This window comes from Enhydra lutris, unplaced genomic scaffold, assembly GCF_002288905.1.
Source record: "Enhydra lutris kenyoni isolate GAN:26980312 unplaced genomic scaffold, ASM228890v2 scaffoldscaffold55, whole genome shotgun sequence".
Taxonomy (NCBI): Eukaryota; Metazoa; Chordata; class Mammalia; order Carnivora; family Mustelidae; genus Enhydra; species Enhydra lutris.
Genome location: NW_019154139.1, coordinates 10,181,375 through 10,206,306, shown reverse-complemented (window position 1 = coordinate 10,206,306; position 24,932 = coordinate 10,181,375). Strand labels below are relative to the sequence as shown.

The 24,932-nt window shown below is 52.0% G+C and overlaps 2 protein-coding genes across 4 annotated transcripts; one reads left to right on the top strand and one right to left on the bottom strand.

The window, feature by feature from the left end:
- Positions 1-60: 60 nt before the first annotated feature.
- On the bottom strand, positions 61-8,827 carry LOC111157533 (chromosome unknown C22orf23 homolog). 2 transcript variants are annotated; one of them, XM_022519022.1, is made up of 6 exons: positions 8,725-8,827; positions 7,677-7,739; positions 2,691-2,873; positions 1,943-2,074; positions 1,642-1,742; positions 61-1,456 (listed from the first exon to the last, which is right to left on the bottom strand). In XM_022519022.1, exons 1-6 carry the CDS (start codon positions 8,825-8,827, stop codon positions 1,385-1,387), a joined length of 654 nt encoding a protein of 217 aa, XP_022374730.1. In that variant the 3' UTR covers positions 61-1,384. The 2 variants fall into 2 exon arrangements, with proteins under 2 accessions (XP_022374730.1, XP_022374731.1); XM_022519023.1 differs by lacking the exon at positions 7,677-7,739.
- A 576-nt stretch (positions 8,828-9,403) lies between these two features.
- Positions 9,404-20,052, top strand: LOC111157687 (RNA polymerase II subunit F). 2 transcript variants are annotated; one of them, XM_022519310.1, is made up of 6 exons: positions 9,405-9,527; positions 11,369-11,438; positions 14,299-14,429; positions 14,859-14,904; positions 19,305-19,376; positions 19,865-20,052. In XM_022519310.1, the coding sequence occupies exons 1-6, from the start codon at positions 9,508-9,510 to the stop codon at positions 19,916-19,918; spliced, it is 393 nt and encodes a 130-aa protein (XP_022375018.1). In that variant the 5' UTR covers positions 9,405-9,507; the 3' UTR covers positions 19,919-20,052. The 2 variants fall into 2 exon arrangements, with proteins under 2 accessions (XP_022375019.1, XP_022375018.1); XM_022519311.1 differs by lacking the exon at positions 14,859-14,904 and having other exon boundaries at positions 9,404-9,527.
- Positions 20,053-24,932: the final 4,880 nt, after the last annotated feature.

The window sequence follows — 24,932 nt, the reverse complement described above, 5'->3', positions numbered from 1 at the left end:
AGGGCCTTTGGGGTGGAGGACAGCTGTCCTTATTATGGTATACCCTCTGTGCTCAGGTTCTGGAGGGTACGTGGACACAGGCTTCCCACAGAAACGTTCTGGAGCCAGCCCTTCCTTGAGCTGCCCCTTCCGCTAACCTGTCTGAGGCTGTAGGGCCATGTTTGTTCAGCCACTGGAAACTTGGGTCATGTGGCCTGTAGGATTATACAGATCCCTCCAGATGGAAGTGTTGGTTGAATTTTCCAAACTGTTTTGATGTATGGGGACAGGAAAGTGACAAGAGTCCTGGAGAGTGCAGGGCTTGTGGTTGTCAGAAGACGTGAGGACTTTGTGTGGTCGGGTGCCTCCAAAGGCCTCTGAGGCGGGGCATCGCCCTTGAGCCGTGGGAGCTGAGGCCATGGTCCTGCTCGGGCTCCCAGTGCACAGGCTGGGATCAGAGCTCCCAAGCCAGGCTCCTTTGGTCTAGCTCTCGCCCACCCTTGTGTTTCTGTGGGCTGTGGGGTTCGTGGAAAGCCCGAGAACTAACATCTTATCCTGAATGACCTTGGTGACAGTGTCTTGGGGAGCCTTAGGCTTCACACAGGGAGAGCAAGCCGTCTTTGCACAGTTTTATTGAGAGAATGAACCAAGTGAAATTCAGCCCCTGACACAGTGCCCCGGCCGTGGGGTGTCCGAGAAGTGTTGGTTCTCATTTCCACTTGAGATATACAAACAGCCAAAAGGAATTTGTACTTAAAAAATTCTAACTCCTTAAACAAACAAGCCCATCCTTTTGAAAACAGAATGGTGTATGTCATGACCTATGTTAAATATGTCTTACTGGCCAATTAATCATAGTGGTTAAACATTTGCCTAAGGCTGTGAGAAGTCAGACAAGTAGGTCCTAAGGCAGGTAGGAAGGAAGGAGTGGTATTCATTCCGCAGGTCTGAAAACTGGATGTGGAGGACTCACAGTGGGCATTAGGGGAGGGGGAGGAAGAGGCCTGTTGGATGCCCTCGGACACACGCCCAAGGTGGTGAGATACGGGCCTTGCCTTCACTGTGTATGGGCTCTTTCCCCGAGAAAAGACTCGAAGTTGTATGTGTGTGTGTGTGTGTGTGCATATGTGTGTGTGTCTGTGACTGTGGTCAGCAGCCCAGCTGACCTAGGCCCCCTGGGCAGAGTCTTGAGGAGAACAAGCCCATTCCCTGAGGTTGGTCCATTTTCCAGAGTGCCGTGTGTGCCCAGGGTCCCCTAGGCCAAGGCAGGGCTGCATAGTCATCTGATGTGACTGAAGGCCAGGGTAGGTGGGCTGACTTGGGTGGGGGGTGATGGCTCTGCTTGGCCAGGGGTAGGCTCCAGTGGTCCAGGATGGGCTACCCTGCCCCTGTCTCTGGAGACAGGTCAAGGGGTGACAAGAGCCTTCCTAAGGTCCTCACTCCTCTTGTGGTCAATGTCTTCCATTTCCCGTAGTTTCTGCAAAGGGCATCAGGGAAAGCTGGGGATCAGGGATGGAACTTGAGGAGCCGCTGCTGACGTGAGGCTACAGAAGACTCCCAGAACTGGGCCCGACCTGGGCGCCGGCTGCCTCATCCACTCCCGTCTCCTGCCTTACGCTCATGGTGGGCCCTCCCCCCCCCCCTTCCTGTTGCTTTTCCTACCTGGGAGATCTCAGTGAGGATGATCCCTCGGTACTGTCTGCCTTGTCCCAGAGCCTCCATGCCAGCCAGGAATTCTTTCCTCTCCTGGATTTCCTTTACCACTAGATGGGGGAGAAGGGTTGTCCATGTTCAGGGCAGTAGGGAGCCCACAGGCTCCTGGGACGGGTGGCGGGGGCAGCAGGTTGCCTCTCTCGGGGAGAGGAAGCAGTTCTGGGGTCAGACAGTGTTTCTCACTCTGGCCGCTGAAGACGGGCCCCTCCACGCCCCCCACTCCAGCGTAAGTGGCCCCTCAGAGGCTTACATTCTTCAAAGCGGTCCAGCTCGGGGGCTGAGTCCTCCTGTCGCACGGGAGGGGGCTTTCTTTTCCATTCCTCTGAGTCCTTCCCAGTGGCAAAAATATTTTGGAGTCTTCGCTTCTCTTTGTCCAGATCTCCTGTAGGGCCCAGAAATGGCCTCATTAAGGCAGGCAGGGCACCCCATTCATGGCATGCTTTGCTCCAGGGTCCTTGGCCACACGGAGGGGGCTTCTGCAAACCGGGCGCCTTCCACCCTGGGAGCCCCTGAGCTTGTGTCAAGACAGGCAGGAAGGGGAAGGGCTGGGAGAACGAAGGTCAGAACCCACACACGGCTCTGGTGCAGAGCGAGGCTAAGAAAACCATGCCTGCCGTGACGGCGGCCTGGGCAGAGAGGCTGCGTGGAGTTATATCGGACGCCAAGCAGAAAGGGGGATAAAGGCTCCTCGGAGTAGGCTGGCATGCAGAGGAGCTCTGGATTGGAGCGACTGTGTCACCTTAAGAGAGCAGTGGCCATGAGACCAGACAGCCAAACGTTCCTCAGGGACTGGTAGCCTCCAGGTAATCATTACAGAGTTCTCAGAAAATAAAAAAGGATCACCTAATCGGTTTCCCCTGGACCCTGAACACCCCAAGAGAAGGCGTGCCAAGGCTCAAGCACATTCATATAAACAGCAGAGAATTTCCTTAGACACCTGCTTGCCTGCCCCGTGGGCTGCTTGGCCCTCCGGCCCCCCTCGAGGCCCTCTCACTTACGGGTGGCTTGGGGCTTGAATGGTTCCCGGCTGTAGGCCCCGTTGGCTTGGCACAAGCTGGCAGGCCGGAGGTGGGGCCGGGCCGCCAGGATGGGAGGCAGGTAGATGGCTGAGGCTGGCTGTTTGGAAGGCAAGACCCTCTGGCTGGATGTTGGGCTGCACTGTAGGGGCAGAGTGTCTCCTCCTGGGGAAGGAAGTTTCGGGTGAGGTGCGGGGGGCGGGGATCCCCCTGCGTTGGGTTGGGTTTCGTTTTGTGAAATTATAAAAGTAATACCGCCTGTTATAGCAAGTCGAAGAGTATAGAAGTCTTCCCTTCTGCCCTCCAACCATCCACCCCCACCCCGTAACGAGCAGTTGTTAGAATTTGGTGGTCTTGTTCCAGACTTTCTGACATTAATACAAATATGTTCAAAGATGTATGTGCGTATGTGACCTCCGTGTTTCAAACACTGGCTCCTACTGTGTTACCTTCTGTAAGAGACTCTTAACAAGTTATCATGGACAAACTTCCAGATCACTCCATTTATATATAACTTATTTTTATAGCTATATACTAGTTTCTAGAATGGATACATTATTTATTTTTTTCAACTAGTCTCCTAATTTCAGAAATTCAAGCTGTCCCCCCCCCTTTATTTTACTACTTCAAACCAATGCTGCAATAAACATTCTTGTGCGTCAAGTCTCTATCCTGGTGCATTTATTTCTACAGACGGATTCCTAACACCTGCTTGGTCCACAGGCAGGGAGGGATGGTTTGGGTGGTCATACAAACCAGTCCCTCCTGTCCATCCCCATGGTCTTGGCCCAGGTCTGGGGCTTCTCCCCCAGGCCAGCCAAGTGTGTCACCTCCTTTCTGGTTGTCTGGTCCCTCCTCTCAATCACACCAAAGCCCAGCTCAGAGCACGCCCCACCTGTTGCTTTGATCTGGCTCCCAACTACCTCTTCTACTTTTCTTTCTTTTTTTTTTTTTTAAAGATTTTATTTATTTATTTGTCAGAGAGAGAGAGAGAGAGAGCGAGCGAGCACAGGCAGACAGAGTGGCAGGCAGAGGCAGAGGGAGAAGTGGGCTCCCCACAGAACAAGGAGCCCGATGCGGGACTCGATCCCAGGACGCTGGGATCATGACCTGAGCTGAAGGCAGCTGCTTAACCAACTGAGCCACCCAGGCGTCCCCCTCTTCTACTTTTCCAACCTTCTATCATCCACTCAGCAAAGATGTACTGAGCATCTGCTCTGTGCTAGGCCCTGGACACAGGGGTAAAGTAGTAAAGTAAGATGAAGTCCTGCCCTCGGGGCACTTACATTTGGGGTTGCAGGGACATGGGTGAAACACACAGACTGTGACCGTAGAGGGACGGACCAGACTAGGTCAGAGCGGCATCTACAGTTTTCAATAGGGGAGGCAGGGAAGGCCCCATGAAGAGGCTAACGTTTGAGAGAAGACCCCAGAGATGAGTAGCTCTGCTGTGTAGATACTTGGGGAAGAACATTCTAGACAGAAGGAACAGCTAGGGCAAAGGCTGTGAGGTGGTAATGTGTCTGGAATGTTCGAGCAACAGCCAGGAAGCTAGGGTGGCAGGAATGGAGTAAGCAAGGCGGGGGTATAGTGGGAGTAGAGGTCAGAGGTCAGAGGTCAGGGAGGGCAAGAGAAGCATAGGGCCTTGAAGGCCTCTGGAAAGACTGGCTTTTACTTTGAGGTGGGAAGCCATCAGAGGGTTTTGGGCAGGGAAGTTACATGGTCCTTTGGCTGATGATGAAAATACATGTGGGGGCCAAGGGCGGAGGTGGTCAGAGTCAGGAATGGTTTGGAGGTCAATGGTTTGGAGGCCAAAGCAGATGGATTGGATGTGGGGTCTGGGAGAAAGAGAAAGAGGAGCCAAGGATGGTTCCAGGGTATCTGTCCTGAGGGCCTGGAAGGATGAAGACGCCATTACTTCCCACTAACCTTCCCCTTCCCAGAGCCTCTACCTAAAGCCCCAGCGCGCCTTTCCTACTCTTCTCTGAAGAGATGCTGCACTTCCTAGAATGTCCCTCCTGCTCCCTCCACGTGCTATTTCCACAGGCCCAGGGCCACGTGCTGCCTCCTGCTCGGGCCCAGCCTCAGTAGATGATTACAGCCCAAGTAATTCTGGGAGTTTGGGGGCATTTGTGGCCTGCCACAGCACTCGAATGAAGCCTCAGAACAACAAGTAGGATTTGGTTAAGAGGAGAAAAAAAGGGGATTCCAGAAGAAAGCCAACTCAACACCAATGGTCGGAGGCAAGTTTTTAAAAAAGAAAACTAAGGGGGCACCTGGGTGGTGCAGTTGCCTGAGAGTCTGACTCTTGGTTTTGGTCTCAGGTCATGATCTCAGGGTCTGGGGATCGAGCCCCGTGTCAGGCTCTACACCAAGCGTGGAATCTGCTTGAGATTCTCTCCCTCGGCCCTTCCCCGCACTCTCTCTAAAATAAATAAATAAATCTCTCTAAATAAATAAATAAATACATAAAAATAAAACTTCAGAGAATAAAACTGTCTGGCAAACCTGTTCCTTACCTTGGTTTCTCCACTAATGAAATCAGTCCTTCAGTAAACATCCAGCGTCCTGGGCACTGGGGGTACTGGGGTGAACAAGGACATAGTCCTTCATCTCCTAGAATTTGCTTCTAGTGGAATTTCTAGGTCCTTCTCTTTGTAGTCATGCTGCTGGGGGGCACCAGATTATTCCTGGACTGCTGAGTGCAGAGGTGGGAGTGATGCACTGGGCATGGGTTAACACGCAGGCTCTGACAGCCTGAGCTGTCCTCGTTCTCAGCGAGGAGGCTCTGACCCCCGTGCTGGTGTGGCAGAGCCTGCCTTGGCCACCGCTGGACCTGAACTGCTGATATTTGCCTCCCTGGCCCTCCCTTCCCTTTGCTTCTGTGGCTGCTCCAGTGCCCTCCCATGAGCATGTCTTCTGGCACATAAGGCAATCGCTTCTGGTAGACTCAGAGAAAAGATTCTGACATTCTCTCTCTTCAAGGCCACATCACAGGTCTCTGATCCATTAAATGCTGATTCAGTGGAACCTCAGGAAGCACGGTGGGGTTCAAGATCTTCGTGAGCACCTTGATCTCGTGCCCATGTACTACCATGGTTTGGTTTTCCTTCAAAACAACTAATACGTTGGGTGGCCAAAGGTGAGGTGTGGACAGCCTTTGCACACTCCTCCTATGCTGGAATTCTGCCACGTGTTTTGCTTCTGCTAGCTAAGCTGTGACTGAATAAAACTATGAGTAACACATACACACACAGTTCTTTCCTCTGGAGAGCTCCTGTGGGATGTGTGTAAAGGGGAGGGACAGATGGCAGCCACGACCACGTGGAGACTGTTTTGGCTGGGCAGCATGCCTTGATTGGGCTATGTGATCTCTTGGAAGGCTGGCTAGAGAGAGAAAGACTGCAAGAGGCTTGCTGTTATGCAAGGACCCATGTCCCGGGAAGAAGCTAAAATCCTAAAAGGTCAATTCCCCAGGAGCAAGGGTCAGAAATACTATTCATATATTTTTTGGTCTTTTTATTTTTTATTATTTTTTTAAAGATTAATTTATTGGGGCGCCTGAGTGGCTCAGTGGGTTAAGCCTCTGCCTTTGATTCAGGTCATGATCTCAGGGTCCTGGGATCGGGCCCCGCTTTGGGCTCTCTGCTCAGCAGGAAGTCTGCTTCCCCCTCTCTCTCTGCCTAGTTATGATCTCTCTCTGTCAAATAAATAAATAAAATCTTTTAAAAAATAAGTAAAGATTTATTTATTTATTTTTAGAGAAAGAATGAGAGAGAGAGAGGGAGGGAGGGAGGGAGGGAGCACGCACAGGAGAAGGGGCAGAGGGAGAGAATCCTTCAAGCTGACTACGGTTGAGTGACAGCTGTCATGGGCTCAATCTCACAGCCCATGAGATCATAACCTGAGCCAAAACCAAGAGTTGGATGCTCAACCAACTGAGCCACCCAGGAGCCCTTTCTTTGGTCTTTTAAAATGAGGCCCCCTCAGAGGACATGAACAGACATTTCTGCAAAGAAGACATCCAGATGGCCAACAGACACATGAAAAGGTGCTCCACATCACTCGGCATCAGGGAAATACAAATCAAAACCACAATGAGATACCACCTCACACCAGTCAGAATGGCTAAAATTAACAGGTCAGGAAATGACAGATGCTGGCGAGGATGCGGAGAAAGGGGAACCCTCCTACACTGTTGGTGGGAATGCAAGCTGGTGCAACCACTCTGGAAAACAGCATGGAGGTTCCTCAAAATGTTGAAAATAGAACTACCTTATGACCCAGCAATTGCACTGCTGGGTATTTACCCTAAAGATACAAACGTAGTGATCCGAAGGGGCACGTGCACCCGAATGTTTATAGCAGCAATGTCTACAATAGCCAAAGTATGGAAAGAACCTAGATGTCCATCAACAGACGAATGGATAAAGAAGATGTGGTATATATACACAATGGAATACTATGCAGCCATCAAAAGAAATGAAATCTTGCCATTTGCGACGACGTGGATGGAACTAGAGGGTATCATGCTTAGCGAAATAAGTCAATCGGAGAAAGGCAACTATCATATGATCTCCCTGATATGAGGGAGAGGAGATGCAACATGGGGGGTTAAGGGGGTAGGAGAAGAATAAATGAAACAAGATGGGATTGGGAGGGAGACAAACCATAAGTGACTCTTAATCTCACAAAACAAACTGAGGGTTAATGGGGGGAGGGGGGTTGGGGGGGTGGGATTGTGGACATTGGGGAGGGTATGTGCTATGGTGAGTGCTATGAAGTGTGTAAACCTGGCGATTCACAGACCTGTACCCCTGGGGATAAAAAGATATTATATGTTTAAAAAAATAAAATTAAAAAAAAAAATAAAATAAAATGAGGCCCCCTACCCCTTAGTATGGAAGAGCAGTGAAAGTGTGGTCCGGAGTCCCTCCGCCCAGGAACCCTCAGTGGACTGCCTCTTACTTTTCATGGTGTCCATGATGTGGCGCTGTTGGAAGTTAGTCAGTTTGGATTCCTTCATCATCACTGCAAAGATAAAAGCACCTCTATGAGGCCTCCCGGGCTGCAAGCAGAGCCCTTCATCTCATCCTATGCCAGTGTAAAACTGAATCACCCCCTAACCCCATTCTGTACCTGAGTACTCCTTCTCTCCCTTTCCTGCTTCATTGTCTTTTTCTGGAGCACTTACTACCATCAAAATTCTTGGGGCACGTGGGTGGCTCAGTGGGTTAAGCCTCTGCCTTCAGCTCAGGTCATGGTCTCAGGGTCCTGGGATTAAGCCCTGCGTCGGGCTCTCTGCTCAGCAGGGAGCCTGCTTCCCCCTCCCTCTCTGCCTACCTCTCTGACTACTTGTGATCTCTGTCAAATAAACAAATAAAATCTTAAAAAAAAAGAAATTCTACATATTTTACTTACTGTACCCCTCCTACTAGAAAGTTAGTTCCATGAGACAGCAAGAATGTTTGCTGTTTTTTTTTAACTGCTGTATCCTCAGGACTTAGAGCAATGTCTAAAGCACGTTAAGTGGGTTTAAAATTTGTTGTTGTTGTTGCATGAATGAATGAATGGGTAATATTTACTAAGCATGTGCCAGGGGCTGGAGCTACAGTTGTGAGCCCAAACAGGCATAATCACTGCTCTGATGGAGTTCATGGTCTAGAGCGGTAGATGAATACTAACCCAATGGGAAAGAACTAAACATCTGACAACAGGTTGTGCCATCCATTGAAGGAAAAGGTATTTGGTGTTGTGAAAGGGCGGAGTTGTTGGTTCCACTGTGGTGGTGGCAGGTGGGGAGACTTCCTGGCTTCCTGGGAAAATTCAAAGTGTGGTCTACGGGGTCTACAAGAGTTTTGCAAGTTGTAGGATCCTTGAACCTTTCTGAACCCCAGGCTTTTTATCTATAAAATGACAAAAGCAATTGCTGAGCCGCAGGTCATGTAAAGGAGAACTGAGCTGCAGAGGGTTAACTGTTACCACCACTCTTCTCCTGTCCTTTACAAATACTGACCTCTGAGCAGCTCGCAGGTCCCGGGGGTGTAAGTGGCCGGCCTGGGGCAGCGCCAGAACTCTGTTCCTTTGGTCACCGTCTCCACCCTTTCCTGGGAAGCCATGGGAGGGCTCTGAGGAGAGAAAAACGTAACGGCACAACTCCTGTCTCCCAGGTCCAATCTCTGCTCGCGCAGCCCACAACGCCACCCAAAGTCTGGCGGGGGCAGGGGTGGTGGCTGTCGAGCCACAGGAGAATCGTGACGTCGCCATCAGTATCGCGACAGTGCCTGATCCCCAACCCCGAACAGATACACAGGCAGACCCACACACACGAACGGAGACCTCATCCTGACCCGACGCCTGCGGCAGGGAAGCGGTCTCCGCAGGAACGGGGCGTTAGGATAGCGGTGGTCCGGACAGTGCCCGTCGGGGGATACGCCAAAATTGAAATCTCACCCTAAAGTAAGACCCCGGCTGGCTACCCCCAGCCACAGAGATAGGCTGGGCTCCGGAGACCGTAAACACGGCTCCGCAGCGGCACCGTGCCTGGACCCCGTACAAATACTCGCAGACCTCCGATACCAGAGCCGCCACTAGCGACTCTGGCTACCATGGTAACGGCCACACGGCTCTCGGCGCGTGCGCACAGTTACGGCTCCGGCCTGCCTCCCGGAAGTATTTGTCTCTGGGTCACGGCGCAGGCGTAGAGTACGGGGGGGCACCGCGCGGGAGTCAGGCGCGGTGTTTGCGGGTCTCCGCGAGGGTCTTGAGTGCTGGGCCGCGTCGCGTCGGTGCGGGCGTCATGTCAGACAACGAGGACAAGTGAGTGCGGGAGCTTCGGAAGGGGCGGGTGAAGCGGGAGCTTGGGCCGAAGGAGGCTGTGGAGCCAGTCTCCAGGGGCAGTCTCTGAGGGGACTGCTTGTGCTGAGGGGGCGCGGGGCTGGAGAGGGGAAGGGCGGGGAGCCCGGAATAAAGACCGGGCGAGAGGCTGGGCACGGAAAGGCCCGACTCGAGGGTCTAGAGAGGAGTAGTGAAAAGGACTTACAGCAGACTTTCGGTGAGCCGGGCTGTGTGGTTTGTATTGGGAGTATTGAGGTGAATTAGGCATAGTCCTGCTCACCAGAGAGGGGACAGGCGCAGAAACAGGTAGTACGGGGTCGTGTGGGAGTACGTGCTAGAAGCGTGTAGCCCTGAAGTCATCCAGGGGAGAGTCTGGCGAGCCCCGGGTGTGTGTGTGTGTGAATGTCTGTAAGGGTTGCAGTAATCTCGGTCAAAGAAGGTAGTGGCTTGGACTGGGGTGACACTAGTAGACGTGGTGACAAGTGGGTTTGAATTCTGAATTGATTAAGAAGCTAGGGCGCGAAGATTTCCGGATATGCGTGGTCGGAGGAGAGTCTTCTCTGAAGATAAAAATAGTGGAATCAGGGGTGGATGGGTGGCTCAGTGGGTGAGGGTGAGAGCCTCTGTCTTCAGCTCGGGTCATGGTCCCAGGGTCCTGGGATCGACGCTCCGCATCGGGCTCTCTGCTCGGCGGGGAGCCTGCCTCTCTGCCTACTTGTGATCTCTGCCTGTCAAATAAATAAATAAATAAATAAATAAATAAATAAAATAAAAACGAAATAATAAATAATAATTTATTTTATAATAAAATTTTACAATAAAATAAATAAATAAAATCTTTAAAAAAATAGTGGAATCAGCAGCCTAAGTTTATTAGTCAGAACTAAGAACCAGGTGAGATCACCAGGGGAGTGTCAGTAGGGAAGAGTAGATGGCTGGTGACCCAGGTATTAGAGCATTCTAGCATTGAGTGCTCCTGGTAAAAGAGGGGAAATCAGCAGAGGAGACCGAGATGGAGCAGCCAGTGAGGTGGGGAACCCCAGGAGAGAGAGGAGGCCTTGCAGTCAAATGAGGAGAGTATATTGAGTGGGGGGGGGGGTGTGTGGTCTAGTGGTCCAACTGATAGATCAAGCTAAGTGAGAACAAGAATTGTCGATTGGATTTAGCAGTGTGGCAGTCATTAATGAACTTGAGAAGAGTGGTATTGCTGGAACTGTGGGGGTGAAGGTCTTACTGGAGTGAGATTATGACAGAATGAGAAGAGAGGAATTGGAGACAGGGAAGATAGGCATCTCATGAATTTTGCTTCTAAGAGAAGCATGGAACTAGGACTCTGCGGGAGGTAAAAGAGAAGTACATTTTTTGCTTTTAAAGATTATTTATTTGAGAGAGAGTGAGAGAGAGGTGGGGAAGGGCAGAGAGAGAGAGAATCTTAAGCAGACTCCGTGCTGAGCGCAGAGCTGGACATGGGGTTCCATCCCTCAACCCTGAGATCATGACCTGAACCGAAACCAAGAGTCAGATGCTTAACTGACAGCCATCCAGGGACCCCTGTTTGTTTTTTAAGATGGGGAAATAACTACATGTTTATACGTTCATGGGAATGACCCAGTAGAGAGGGAAACAGTGATGGAGAATGAATGAGCCCTAGCAAAATTTGTGGGCTGATGGAATAAAGATGAAGGAGTAAAATGGAGCAGAAGTTTGATTTGCTCATTAAGTAGTTACTGATTGAGCCCTTTCTACATATCGGATGAGACAAAGATCTCTTCTTTCTTTGATTCTAGTGTGATGCTCCAACTAACTGATCTCTTCTTGTACAGTTTTGATGGTGACGACTTCGATGATGTGGAGGAGGATGAAGGGCTTGGTGACTTGGAGAATGCTGAGGAGGTCAGTGTTTAGCTGTGGGCTCCCTTTCTCTGCAGCCCGAGCTGCCGAATAAGCCATTTGGTGATAATTGCCTGAATGAGTGAGCGGTGTCCCAGTCCTGGGTGGTGGAAAAGTCTAACAGGGTGGGCCATAGCCTATGGCTTTTGGGGCAGTTGGTTTGCTGATGGGTGAAATACTGCCATTCATTCAGCAAGCCTGCTTTGAATGTTTATGTACTAGCTGCCCTGTGGGCAGGGTGTATGTAAGGGGGGGGGGCGGCGAATGACCAGGATAAAGCTGGAGCGGTAAGGGCCCACATCAGGCAGGATTTTCTAGCCTAAAGGCACTGGAAGCCCCTGACAAGTGTTGAGGCAGAGAGTGGTCCAATCCAGTGTACATTTTAGAAAGGGCATTCTGGCCTCAGAGTGACGAGTGAGTTGGGGAGGTCCAGGAGTAAAAGAGACCATTAGCGTCTCTCCATCCAGGTGAGAGACCTGTGGCTTAGGCTTGGGTGCTTGTAATATAGGTGATGACAAAATGGATGAAAGATATTTTGGTGGATTGGATACAGAGCTAAGAAAGTGGGAGATGACAGGGGCGACCCCCAGGTTTCTGGCTTGCATAACTAGGTGGATGGGTTCCTAACTTCATGAAAGACATACAGCTTTCTGTCCTGTGACTAATGGAGGAAGAACTGCTTTATGGCTCCTGGAAAGGGAACGATCCCTCAATTTTTTTAGACTTGGAAGCCAAAGCCCCCCTTTTTGGATTTTCTCTTTCTGCATGGCACTCTGAGCTGCCTGTTCACTGAGTCAGAAACCTCCTCCCCATCCTGGTCTCCCCATCCCTGTTCTGTTGGTTCTGCCTCCCACACGTGGTCCGGCCCTGGTTCTCTTTCTCCATTCTTAGTGCTTCCGCCTTCATTGCTTTCACTCACTTTGTTGTGGAAATGTTTTACTGGTTTTCCTGCCTTCAGTCTCCCTCCACGCTGCTTGATTTGCCATCCTGCTCCCAGAGTTTTCTCTCTTACCTGATTGATCACTGCAGCTGGTCTTCCTATAGGGTCTGCTGCTGCCCTTGCCCCCTACAGAATAGTGTCAACAGAGCATCCGTAGGGATACCTTTAAGTCTTTTTTTTTTTAAGAGTTATTTATTTGAGAGAGAGAGGGTGCGCTCATGTGCACAAGCAGGGAGGAGGGGTAAGGGGTGAGGGAGAAGCAGGCTCCCTGCTGAGTGGGGAGCCCAATGTGGGACTCGATCCTAGGCCCCTGAGATCATGTCCTGAGCCGAAGGCAGGTGCTTAAGCGACTCTGCCACCCAGGCGTCCAGGGATACCTTTAAATCTTAAGTCAAATTGTGTCTCTCCTCTATTCAGAACCCTCATCCAGGGGCTTCCCATCTCATACAGAGTAAGTGCCAAACAGAAGTACAAGGTTCTCCATGCTCTGGCCACCTGCTTTCTCATCTCTTCTTACTGTTCCTGTCATACTAGGTTGACTCCTGCTCAGGATCTTTGATCACCCTGTTCCCTCTTAAAGGAATGCTTTTCCTGTATGTATGTACATGACGTATGGCTCACCTCCCTCAGGCCTTTGTCCAAGTGTCCCCTCGGTGAGGCTTCTGTGACCATCCTATTTAAAGTGGTAGCGTCCTTCCCCTCCTCCCACACACCCATCCTGGCACTCCCTTTTTTCACTTTCTGTTCTTAATTTTACTTATTTTTTTCTTTTGTTTTTATACTACAAATTCTACTTGTTAATTTTGTTACCTCTTCTCATAATGTCAGCTCTATAGGGGAAATAATTTTTTTTGTCTTGCTCTTGTATTTAAAGCACTTAGAACACTATCTGACACACAGGTACTCAATAAATATTTGTTGGCTTAATTTTTTGTTGTTGTTGTTATTTAAAAGTTTCTCTTTATTTTAGTAATCTCTATACCCAGCACAGGACTCAAAGTCCTGACCCTGAGATCAAAAGTCACATGCGCTAACCACTGAACGAGCCAAGGGCCCCTATTTATTATAGAATTTATTCTGCCTAAAACACTATGCTCACCTTTTGCTCTAATCATACTTCCTAAGTAGTACATTCTCTCTGACCCCTGTGCTTTTATGCATGCAGCCCAGCCTGCCAGAAATGCCTTCTCTGCCTCTTGGCTTGGCAGCTCCTCCTCATTCTTCTAGTCTCAAGTCTCCTCTCTGGATGGTCTTCTGAACCCCCAGCACGAGTTCGATGTCCCCCACCTTCTTGTTAACTTCGTGGCACACTTGCCTCCCTTTGTAGCACCTGCTGTCTTGTTTACTCATGTCTCCTCTGCTGGCTGACTTCTTTGAGAACAGAAACGCTTAGCTTGCTGTCTTACCACCATTGTGATGGTGTTTGGCATATGACAGACGCTTAAAGGAATTGTTGAATGCGTGTGAGTACGTGCACATTCCTGTCCTCACTTTGACTTCTTAGCCATCCAACCTGTTGGTCCGGTACCCCGTCTGAAGGATGGAGCGCTTGCTCCTTGCCTCCTGCTTAGAGAGATCTGTTGTCTGTGCTCCAGGACTTGCGCACAGCTAATGTTCTGGGACCCGCCCACCCCCCACCCCCATCTCCAGGCTGTCTGAATCCCAGTCGTGGTTCTTCTCTTTCACTAGGCCTGAGCCTTTGGCTAAGTCAGCCCCTACTCTGAGCCTCTAAAATGGTCACTGTCACCCCCACCATGTGACGTCATCGCGAGGACTAAATGAGGTGTCACCACCTGTAGCGGCGTGAGTGCCGGATCGTAGTAAGTGGTGACGGTGGCGGTGATTGTCGTCGTTGTCCTCAGCACCCCCTCAACCCAGAACATACTCCCTGAGACTTTCCGTGCTTTCTGTCTTGGTGCCCAGGAGGGCCAGGAGAACGTTGAGATCCTCCCCTCTGGAGAGCGACCACAGGCCAACCAGAAGCGAATCACCACACCGTATATGACCAAGTATGAGCGAGCCCGTGTACTCGGCACCCGCGCCCTCCAGATCGCGTGAGTGTATGCCCCTTCACGGTCTTTTCTGTCGGTCAGGCCCCTGAAAACACTGTCCCTGCTCTCACCTGCTAAACAGGGCTGGTGTCTCTGTGTGCCGGGCACTGTACGAGATTCCTGCCCTCAGGGAGTTTGTGATCCAGTGGGAGAAATAGAACATGAACATCTGAGAAGCCGAATAACAGTACAGTAGCAACATAAAAATACAGAACTTGAGTGCCTGTCACATTAGTGAAGCAAAACAAAGAAAAAAAAAGGTGTGACTACAGGGAGCCGTAGACTCTTGTGGCTGGTTAGTCAGGGGCACTGCGGGAACACCCATCGGGCTTAAGGTGGTTCTTGACTTGAGGTGGACTGTGGCCAGTCCTGAGAAGAGGGGAGGCCCTCCATGTAGAGGCCAGGCCAGACCTTTCCTTTCTTCCAACTTAGGTGCCAGGTGAAGAACAACAAGATTCAGGAACTAGCCAGTAGACAGGTGAGATCAAAGCTTCCGATGATTGCGTATTCGCCCTCTCAGCCATAGGCAGTGCAGGCCTCCAGGGCCCAGTGTCTGCAGGGGTAAGCCTGCCTGCCAAGGTGGTGAGTGAACAGCCCTGAAAACAGCCTCCCTGTAGGCAGGTGGCTTTGAGGCTGAGGGAATGAACCCCCGATCCCAAACATCTTTTTTTTTTTTTTTTAATTTATTTATTTGACAGACAGAGATCACAAGTAGGCAGAGAGGCAGACAGAGAGAGGGGAAGGGAAGCAGGCTCCCTGCTGAGCAGAGAGCCCGATGTGGGGCTCGATCCCAGGACCCTGAGATCATGACCTGAGCCGAAGGCAGAGGCTTAACCCACTGAGCCACCCAGGCGCCCCCGATCCCAAACATCTTACAAGCTGGTGTGGGAAATGGTGGGTGTCTGGAGGAGTGGGAGCTGTAAATAGGGAATAGTGGGAAAATGTCTAGAAGGAAGAGCTGGGGTCAGCTTTGTGGAGTCCTGCATGCTGGAGGAGATTCTGATCTGTGTTCCCTTCTTTGTTTTCAAACAGCGTTAGGCTTTATCGCCTCTAGTTCTCTGGGGTAAAGATGACCACCGTATCCACTTTGAGCAGGGTTTTATGGGTGGCCCACACTGTTCCTCACCTTCAAAGTAATAGACCTCTCTCTAGCCTGGTTGTACTCCTGGCTGGTCTGGGTGGGATTAGTGCTGCACTCACTATGATAATTCTGATTATCTGTGGGTCAGGATCCTCTGGGTCTGTACCATCAATTATGGTAGCTACTAGCTACATGTGGCCATTTAAGTAAAAAAAAAATTAATATTTATTTATATATTTATTATATATATTTACATATAAATATATATGTAAATATTTTATTTATATATTTATTTGTCAGAGAGCAAGTGCGAGCACAAGCAGGGGAAGCAGCAGGCAGAGGGCGAAGCAGGCTCCCTGCAGAGCAAGGAGCCCAATATGGGATTCAATCCCAGGACCCTGGGACCATGACCTGAGCTGAAGGCAAATACTTCACTGTTCACTGCCTGAGCCTCTGAGGCATCCCTAAGTCAAGTATTATTAAGTGAAATTTGAAGTTCAGTTTTTCAGTCTAATTAGCCTCATTGCAGGTGCTCAGCAGCCACACGTGGCTAGGGTCTCCGTAACAGTGCAGATAGAGGACATTTCCATCACTGCAGAACATTCCAGTGGGCAGCACTTGTCCAGGCTAAAAATGATCCAGCGGAAAGGATAACTTGTAAATTATTTTTCAAACAGGTAGAATGGTTCTCTGCCCGCTTACAGTCTTTCAGTACTGAGTGAGGCATTGGGCTCACACCTGTTGGGGAGGGGAAGCTGACTGCGGGTGGCCCCAGGCCCCCAGGCCTCCAGGCGTTCGCCGTCTGCTGGGGGAGATGGCTCACAAGTCACCAGAACCCGCAGCAGCCGGGTGCCGTGCTTTCCAGAAGGCACGAGGAAGGAGAGAAGGGAGTCACTGCGGGGCTGCCTGGGAGAGCCCAGGAGGATGGGGAGAGGCAGGCGGTTTTGAGGGTATCCCGGGTGCCAGAGACAGCACAAGGAAGGGCTGGCAAGCATGGATGGTGGTGGGGGAATGGCAAGTAGCTGGGGGCACAAGGCTGGAAAAGGTGTCACCGGTGCCTCGAGTGACAAGTTCACAAGATCGGCATGCATTTGGTGGGCAGTGTGGGGAAAAGTTGGGAGGCGGACATTTGGTACACCGCCAGTCCCAGGGTCTTGCTTTGCTTTGGGAGAGAAGCTTGGTTCAGCTTAGTTGGGTCTATTGTGCTCCTTCTCCGTATGGGCTGGGACGCTGTCTGGTGGCTCCCTGCTTGCCCTAGGCCCTCCGACAGCCAGGGCTGTATCTTGTCACCTAGTACCAGGCCTGGGACCCTGCACCTTGAAGGTGCTGAACAGTTCTTTGAATTTTTTGGATGAAGTGTTGCTCTGGGTCATTAGCACCACCTGGTGGCCGATGTTTACCGCAGCTATTTCTTGAGGATCATTGGCAAGTTTGTGGGGTCGTTGGTGCCGGACAAAATACCTAAGGGCACACTCGTGATTCGCACATTGTATGCACAAGGCTGGATGAGTGGACTTGAATTATTAATATCTTGAAAGGAATAAGGTGTACACGGATCAGGAAAACCATTTTGCTATATATTTTAAAGCTTTAAATTAGTGGGAAATTTGAACACTTGAGGGGGGATATAGGGAAGGTTAAACATTTGGTCTCTGCCTCTGGGAAGTTTTCAGGGAGTAACAAATCAAAGTCATAATAAAATTAGTAAATGACATTGTGTAAACTGGCACCTCTCAGACTGGCTATGATCAGAATCACCTGGCGAGCTTTGCAAATGCAGGTTCTCAGGCTTCTTCACTAGAATTCCTATTCAGAGGGTCTGGAGCAGGCCCTGAGGCCTGTATTTTTAGCGTGTTCTAGTAATTCTGATGATTGTGGGGTTTGGGATCCATTCATGTAAACTTGCGATGAAATCATGAATGGTGGCTTCGCAGAGGATAGAATTGGCGTTCCTCCCATTCATTTTGAGAGCCTCTGCTGCCGGCCAAGTGTTGTGTTAGGACGTGTGGTCCCAGGCCACCAGGTGCTTATGGTCTAATGCAGAAGACTCCAGATAAGCAACTACCATCCAGTGAGATCGAGAAGCTTATGGAAATGTGGCAGGGCGCCGAGCAGGGATTTCCGGGGCAGAGGATTGCCAGAGAAGAGAAATTTGAGCCTATCCCTGGCTTCTAGGGAGAGGAAGAGCTTATTGGAGGGTGCAGAAGGGAGCCCTCAGGGTGTTTCTGGGGCCCATGGGAGTTTGGTATGGCGGGAACGTGGGATGAATACAGGCAAGTAGCGTGAGAAGTTGCTCCTAGAGAGGTGAGCAGACTGGGTTCTGCTGATGGCCGAACCCAGTGTCATGGAAGGGTTGGAAAGAAGAAGAGAGCATCTGCCCGCAGGCCCTGTGTGGAGGTTGAAGAGCAGGATTCTGAGGGGTGTTGCTTGGGCAGAGAAGGAAAATGAGTTGGCTGGGCCCTGAGGCAGGCCTGAGGAGTTGGGTTAGAACTAGCCTTTGGGTGGTCGTTCCTTTGTGCTGGAACACTCTGCTGAGGGGGCCGGGCTCCAGAGTCTGTGGAAGGCCCTTGTCAAGCGAGCTGACAAGGATGTCTTATGGCCCAGTGAGGAAAGCCTACATGTGTCCTGTTCACAGTACCTTTCTTAAGTTTATGGACATGTGTTTTCAAAGATTTTATTTATTTATTTGACAGATACCACAAGTAGGCAGAGGAAGGCAGAGAGAGAGGAGGAAGCCGACTCCCTGCTGAGCGGAGAGCCCGATGCGGGGCTCGATCCCAGAACTCTGGGACTATGACCTGAGCCGAAGGCAGAGGCTTTAACCCACTGAGCCACCCAGGCACCCCTGTTTTTTTTTTGTTTTTTTTTTTTTAGATTTTATTTATTTGACAGAGATAGCACAAGTAGGCAGAGTGGCAGGCAGAGGGAGAGGGAGAAGCAGGCTTTCCGGTGAGCAGGGAGCCCGATGCACACCTTGATCCCAGGACACTGGGATTGTGACCTGAGCTGAAGGCAGACGCTTAACTGACTGAGCCACCCAAGTGCCCTATTTTTTAAAATTTTTATTTTCTAAAGATTTTATTTATTTGATAGAGCGCAAGTATGAGAGTACAAGCAGGCAGAGTGGCAGAGGGAGAGGGAGAAGCAGGCCCCGATGGTAGGGAGCCTGATGTGAGGCCCTATCCTAGGACCCTGGGATCACGACCTGAGCTGAAGTTAGATGCTTAAACGATTAAGCCACCCAGGCGCCCCCAAGTTCATGGATCTTTAGCCTATTAACGGGAGGTGTTACAGCATAGTGGGTAGGTGCATGTGGGATTCCAGTCTTGGCTTTGCCACTTACTGGCTGTGTGAGCTTGGGCAAGTCACTTATGTCTCTGTTCTTAGTTTCCTCCTCAGTAAAATGAGAATTATAGGAGTCCTCACCTCAAGTGAGATCCTCTGTGGAAAGAGCGGGGAACAGCATACAGTACTAAGTTAGCCAGTAGTGTTTTTGTATCATTGTAGGCAAGTCAGGGCTCTATGTCTCCCATGTTTGAGTGAGGATACTGAGATTTGGAGAGAAATTCAGTGTCTCTGGAGGTAGAATTTAAAGCCTGTCTCCTGGATCCCACTTGCTTATTATAGTCACTGTGGCAGTGCCTCCAAACCCCTTCCCACCCCCCATGCTTGCCTGCCTCCCTAGAAGGTGACCTTTCTTGGGGAGGACTAGGGCGCTGATCTGATCCTATTTGTGAAGTGAGCCCCTGTCTTCCTGCTGGGCCCTACTCCCCCAACACGTGTCCCTATACCTACAGGATGTGTGCCCCCGTGATGGTGGAGCTGGAGGGGGAGACAGATCCCTTGCTCATCGCTATGAAAGAGCTCAAGTAAGTCACCCAGACTGTGGTTCACTTCTTCAGAGCCCTGGGAGGCATCCCTTAGGTTCTCTGCTGCATACCCCGCCCCCCCACACCCCTGGCTCGGGAGGTGTGATTCTTGTTCCTATAGGTCCTTAGTTTGTTCAGGAGTCAGCCCTGTAGGAAGAGGGGTGGGAGGGAGCAGGTGAAGGCGGGTGGGATTAATGAGACACAGTCCTCTCCTGTCTGTCGAAATCCCCCTCTTCCTGCTGCACTTGGCCTTACCAGTATCCCCCACACTTCTTTCTCTTTCTCATAAGATGGCAGACCCACTGTCCCCCACTCGAGAATGCAGGAAGTTTCTTTTTATTGTAATTTCTTTCCCACAAAGTGCCTCATAGTCCCAAAAGGATGCTGTCCAGACTTCTCTTTAGTGGCATTCTGCACACAGTCTGTCCCATCTGCTGTAGAACCGGGGCCACCATCCCTCATATACCTATGACTTCCCCCTGCCACAGGGCCCGAAAGATCCCCATCATCATCCGCCGTTACCTGCCGGACGGGAGCTATGAAGACTGGGGGGTGGACGAGCTCATCATCACCGACTGAGCCGGAGTCGTCTTCCTGACTGTGCCTCATCCTATTTTCTCATTCTTTCTACGTGTAAATAATAAACTGTTCAGCCTTTTAGCCCGCTCTGCCTCCAGCTCTCTGATGCCCACTTGGTCCTTCCCTGTTACTGCCCCGCTGCCTGGCGGGGACACCCATTCGTGTGGCCCCCTGACCGTCCGCACTGAGGAGCACCGGGGGCCTTACTCCTCGTGGATCCCCCGCGTCCCTCCCTCCATCTCCCCATTCCCTAGTGCAAAGGCTGCTGCGGGGAGACACCTCAGCTGCCTTCCCAGCAGACAGACGAGTCTTTGTGCCCAGGGAGCTGGTTGCCACGGAAACACCCAATTTCCTTTCCAGTGGGGACTGGCTGCAGGGGCTTCTCCCTTCTCAGGAGTATCACAGAGCAGGTCTCATCAAGCCACCCATTGTTTCCTGAGGACCTGCCTCGAGCCTCTTATCGTGGGCTCGGATCCCCTTTCAGGAGCTAGTGCCCCAGCAGGAAGCTTAGGGATGCAGTGATCTCCCGCCCTCCCCAGGCAGAGCCCTGCTGGGCAAGGCAGCAGCTGGAGCAGGGACCGAACACCTGTCCACCCCTGTCCCCACTCTGTCCCCACTCCTCAGGCCACTGTCCTCCATGGCCTTCTGGTCGGCCACACCCATCTCCTCTCCTTCCCCACCTCTGCAGGATGTCCCTTCCCTTCTGTGTAGGGCCCATCCTCCTGCGAGGCCTTGACTGGGATGACGGTGGGCATGGAAGCAGGGCTCCCGGGTTCCAGGTGTGACATGAAGTCGACACTGGCGCTTCCTCTGTCCTGAGTTCTGGGTCCTGCTCTCTTCATCCTGCTTTACCCAGCCTGCAGTAAGACCAATCTCACTGCTTCCTCCCTTCCTGGGGGGACAGGGAGAGGATATATATCGACACCCACAGAGAGGGAAAGTTGGTTCCCTGAATATTCCAGCCTTGACCTCCATTCTGCTGCCAGCTCCCCTTCCAGGAGGAAGAGTGGGCTTTCCCGACCTCTGCGAGAGGCAGAACCTTCGGGATGTGTGTGCCGTGGACAGAGTGGGAGTGACAAGTTTCCACAGGAGTGGGAGGGGTGTCTGCCTCTCCGGAGAAGGGTTAATCCAGGGAGCCCTGGACTCAGCACCCCCTTCCTCCCTCCTCCAAGCCTGTGGAGTCCTTTAATCAAGTAGGGTGCTGAAATTCCAGCTCTGAAATGCCGCCTTTGTGCTGGCGTCCAGGCGGCCGCCCCGGAGTGCGGGGTCACTTTCTCGGCCCCGATTCTCTAAATGGTTTCTTTGTTCCTGCTGGGCTGCTCAGTATCAGATGTGATTAAAGGGAGATGGGGTTTGGGCGGGGGAAGAGAGAAGGGGCTGAGAGAGGGAGTAGGGGGTTAACCCTTAGGGGATAGGGTGTAGGGGAGATGGAGGAAGGGGTGGCTTTCCTTCCATCTTGCCCTTCCCAACCTGCTCCTGTTTCATGGAGTCAGTCCCTTGCTGCTCAGCTGGCCAGGCCTGGGCATGGCTTCTTCAGTCCCTTCCAGAAACATCTGGCTCCATCTCTCCACACACGGAAGCCACTGCCCTACTGAGGCCCAAGCACATCCAGAACCTTAGGTCTAAGGGGGTGAGCACAAGCCAGGTCTTCCCGACTTCTCCAAGGTCATTTGTCCTCTCTGGGGCCATTTTTACCTCCTTTCATATCCCCAGTGACTTCCCAGTCCTTCTCCATCTCTTGAGAGGCAGGGTCCTGGAGGGGGTGGGTTCATCTCCATGGAGCCCCTCCCTTCTGCCCTACTGGCTCTGTCCACAGCTCTGCTGAGAGCAGGAGCAGTGAGCACCTGGAAATGGACTAACAACCTGCATGGCAACAGAGGGGAACGGCTGGGTCGTAAAACTTAGGAGTACCGAAGGTCAGTCCTCATCTGTCCCTGACAAAATTTGTAGAATAGGTTGTTGCCTATTTGAGAACACAGAGGTAAATAAAGAGGAGATCCCGGAGCTAGCAGAATTTCTAAGAATGTTGCCACATGAATCCAATTTCCATTTCTCAAAGGTTAGTAGTCTGGTTGTTCTGGTAGGTTGGAGGAATGCCACAGAGCGAATCTTGATTTCAGCAAGGCATCGGGCAGTCTTCCCGAATAGCTATGATGGAGAAGGTTGTACTCGTGGTGATACAGTCAGATTCAGAGTTGACTGGCCAGTCCTTCCCTCAGAGTGTTGATAATGGAACAGATGATGGAGAAGTATTTGGTGGTGGATATGGGCCTCTCTTCATGTCAACCTGTTTTATTTGTGACTTGAATAGGGACTTTCAAGTTTGCAGATACATAAAGCTCAGAAGGAGCACCAATAAATTGGATTCAGAATTCCAGGACTGAGTATAGGTGGGAAAACAGTCAAATCCAACAAGACGAGTTCTGTCAAAAGTCAGTATAAAATCCTGCCTTTCACAACAACACAACAAAAGAAAACACCAGAAAATAGCTTCTATACGGTTCGGGGTGATCTGACTTGGCATCCATTATGTCTGTAAGAGCAGGGCTTCCTAGTTACCGCTAAGCCTCATGGGAGCTGGTGGCTATGGCTGACGTTGCCAGAAGAACCCGCGTGACGCAGCTTCCAGGTGGGAGTGTGGCCAGCCTGGGGGACTGTGCTACTCGGTGCTCCCTGCCCCGCCCCAGGTCCTGATGAGGCGGTGAGGGGCTGGAGCCCGCAGGTGGAAGAAATGGAAAAGGGAGCTGGGGACGCTGGTCTAGAGCAGCGGGAGAAGCATCACTCCTGATGACAAGCAGAATTGGGGCCTGCAAGCCGTGGGCAGGGTCAACGTCTCATTAGCATCAACGTCTCAAAGTTTCAGCTGCCCATTTGGAAAATAGGGATAATGAGTGGACCCACTTGGTCCTAGGCCTGAATGACAAAGCACTCAGCAGAGCACTTGGTCAGGGAGCACTCAGAGCACGGGGGCTGTACTGTTGTTAGGAGCCGGGCCTAAGGAAGACCTCCAACTCCCAGAGCCATCCATCAGTGGAAGGTGGCAGGAAAGAGGTTTCCCTTGTCCCTGACAGGGAGTGGCTTCTGCCCCCAAGCACAGGTTGGAATTCCACCAAGGGAAGAGCTTTTAGGGAATGAGCACTGAAGGATGAGTTTGCGTGTCTGCCGTTCCGGGTTCACACACAGACCCATGCAGCTGCCATGAAGACTTGGCTAGATCGTGGAGCAGACCGAGGGTGTGTGTGTGTGCGCATGCACATACGCGCTAGGGGAGGGGAGGCACAAAGGGGTGCAGTGAGAGAAAGCCCGGCAACATATCCCAAAGGACAGGCCTGCTGGCCGTAGACGGCTGGACATCAGGCTTGACCCCCCCCTCTTTCAAATACCTGTCCCTTGAATGCTTCCAGGTCCCACCCCTCTGCTGGGCAAGTAAAAGGGGCTGCTCCTGCTGAGCTCCAGCTGGAAGCGCAGGTGGCCCCCCGACAGGATGAGCGCAGCAGGGCTGGGGGGGGGGGAGAGCTCCCAGCAGGGGGCCTCCAGCCTCGGCATCAACTGACCCCACCAGGATGCCAGTTGTCCCAACACACAGCACGGCCCCCACCGTCTCACAGGAGAGAGGAGACCTCTGCATTATCCGTCCTTTGCATTCTGCCCCTAGCTACTTCCAGAAAGCATCCGAGGAGGCACAGGTGCAGGGATAAGAGACCAAGAGACAGGCCAGGTCAGGCCCACCAAGCAGGTAACCGGAACCTTTAATTTTATTATGTGGAATGCTTAATGCAGAGTTAATAGGGGCTGGAATACCTAGGAGGAGGGGAGAGGGGAGAGGGGTCTACTGAGATAAATAAGAGGGGGGCAGTAATGAGTTACATGTGGACTGCGGGGGCTGCAGAACAGGAAGATAGGGGCAGACAGAGCTACATACTTTATTCAGATACCACTGGGAGGCAAAGGGCAAAAGGCCAGGGCAGAACGTACATGTCAGGAGTCTAGTGTCTTCAGCCTGCTGCCAGCAACCTGGGTCCCGGGCCCTGTCCTGTGTCTCCTTCTGGAGCTAAGGGCAGAGGTCTGAGCAGCTGTGACCCTCTGGGAAGCCCGAGGGGCTGGGGCTGATAGAGCAGGGACCGCAGAGCCTGGTGAGGGGAGAGGGAGTTGGCGGGGAGCCTGAGAGGAAGGCTCTGTGAATTGTCTCTGAATCCTTTCCTAGAGCCCCTGCCTCCTCACTCCTCATCTGGGAGGTGCCTCAAGGTCTGGGGGGCTGTCATGGAGTAGGACCAGGACGCCCTGTCTCCGCGAGACAAAGAATGAGGTGGCTGGCACGGAAATGGGTCCGGAGGCCTCTGTGCCAATTCCTCCCTGTGTTCAGAAGGGGAGGGGGCCCTGCGGGGATGAGGAGTCCTCCCTCTGAGCACCCCTGCCCCGCCCAGGCTGTTCAAAGCTGTCCTCAGCCCCCAAGGGGCAGACGTAGCCCACTGTAGGCACTGACGCAGGTCTCTGGCTGGCTTTGATCTTAGGCACATGGCCCAAGTGGCACGGGTTATGTCAGACCCCTCACCCTCCACAAGAAAGCCAACACGGGCACAGGCGTGGTAGGGCCTCCGATTCCCATCCGACCCTGGATGCCTCCCCGACTCCCAGAGGAGGGTGAATGGGTCTTTCTCAGGTCCTGGGATGAGGGTCATTCCTGGGGGGGAAGGTGCAGCCCCTCATCGTTCAGTCTAGGGGCGACAGTCACCTCCTTCTCCTCTGCCCAGCCTAGTAGCCCAGGGCTTTGCCTGGGCTGGTGCCGGGATAGGATGGGGTGGGGTCATCAAAGGCAGTGAGCCAGACAGAAAGCCTTCCCTCAGCTGTCAGCCTCTGCAGCCTCCTCTCCAGCCACCACCAGGCCTGAGATGGGTGAGGAACAGGGCACGAGGGCTGGGGAAAGGGGCATGCTACCCAGAGGGGCCGGGCAAGGTGGCGATGACAGGGCCCCCCACT

Bases quoted from the DNA above. Each gene is read 5' to 3' on its own strand.
- LOC111157687 (XM_022519310.1), top strand. From the start codon at position 9,508: ATGTCAGACAACGAGGACAA. The intron at 14,430-14,858 runs GTGAGTGTATGC...CTTCCAACTTAG, and splicing joins ACCCGCGCCCTCCAGATCGC to GTGCCAGGTGAAGAACAACA. The intron at 14,905-19,304 runs GTGAGATCAAAG...CTATACCTACAG, and splicing joins AGGAACTAGCCAGTAGACAG to GATGTGTGCCCCCGTGATGG.
- LOC111157533 (XM_022519022.1), bottom strand. From the start codon at position 8,827: ATGGCTTCCCAGGAAAGGGTGGAGACGGTGACCAAAGGAACAGAGTTC. The intron at 1,743-1,942 runs GTAAGCCTCTGA...TCCCCCATCTAG, and splicing joins GCTGGACCGCTTTGAAGAAT to TGGTAAAGGAAATCCAGGAG. The intron at 1,457-1,641 runs GTAGGAAAAGCA...TGCCCTTTGCAG, and splicing joins TCCTCACTGAGATCTCCCAG to AAACTACGGGAAATGGAAGA.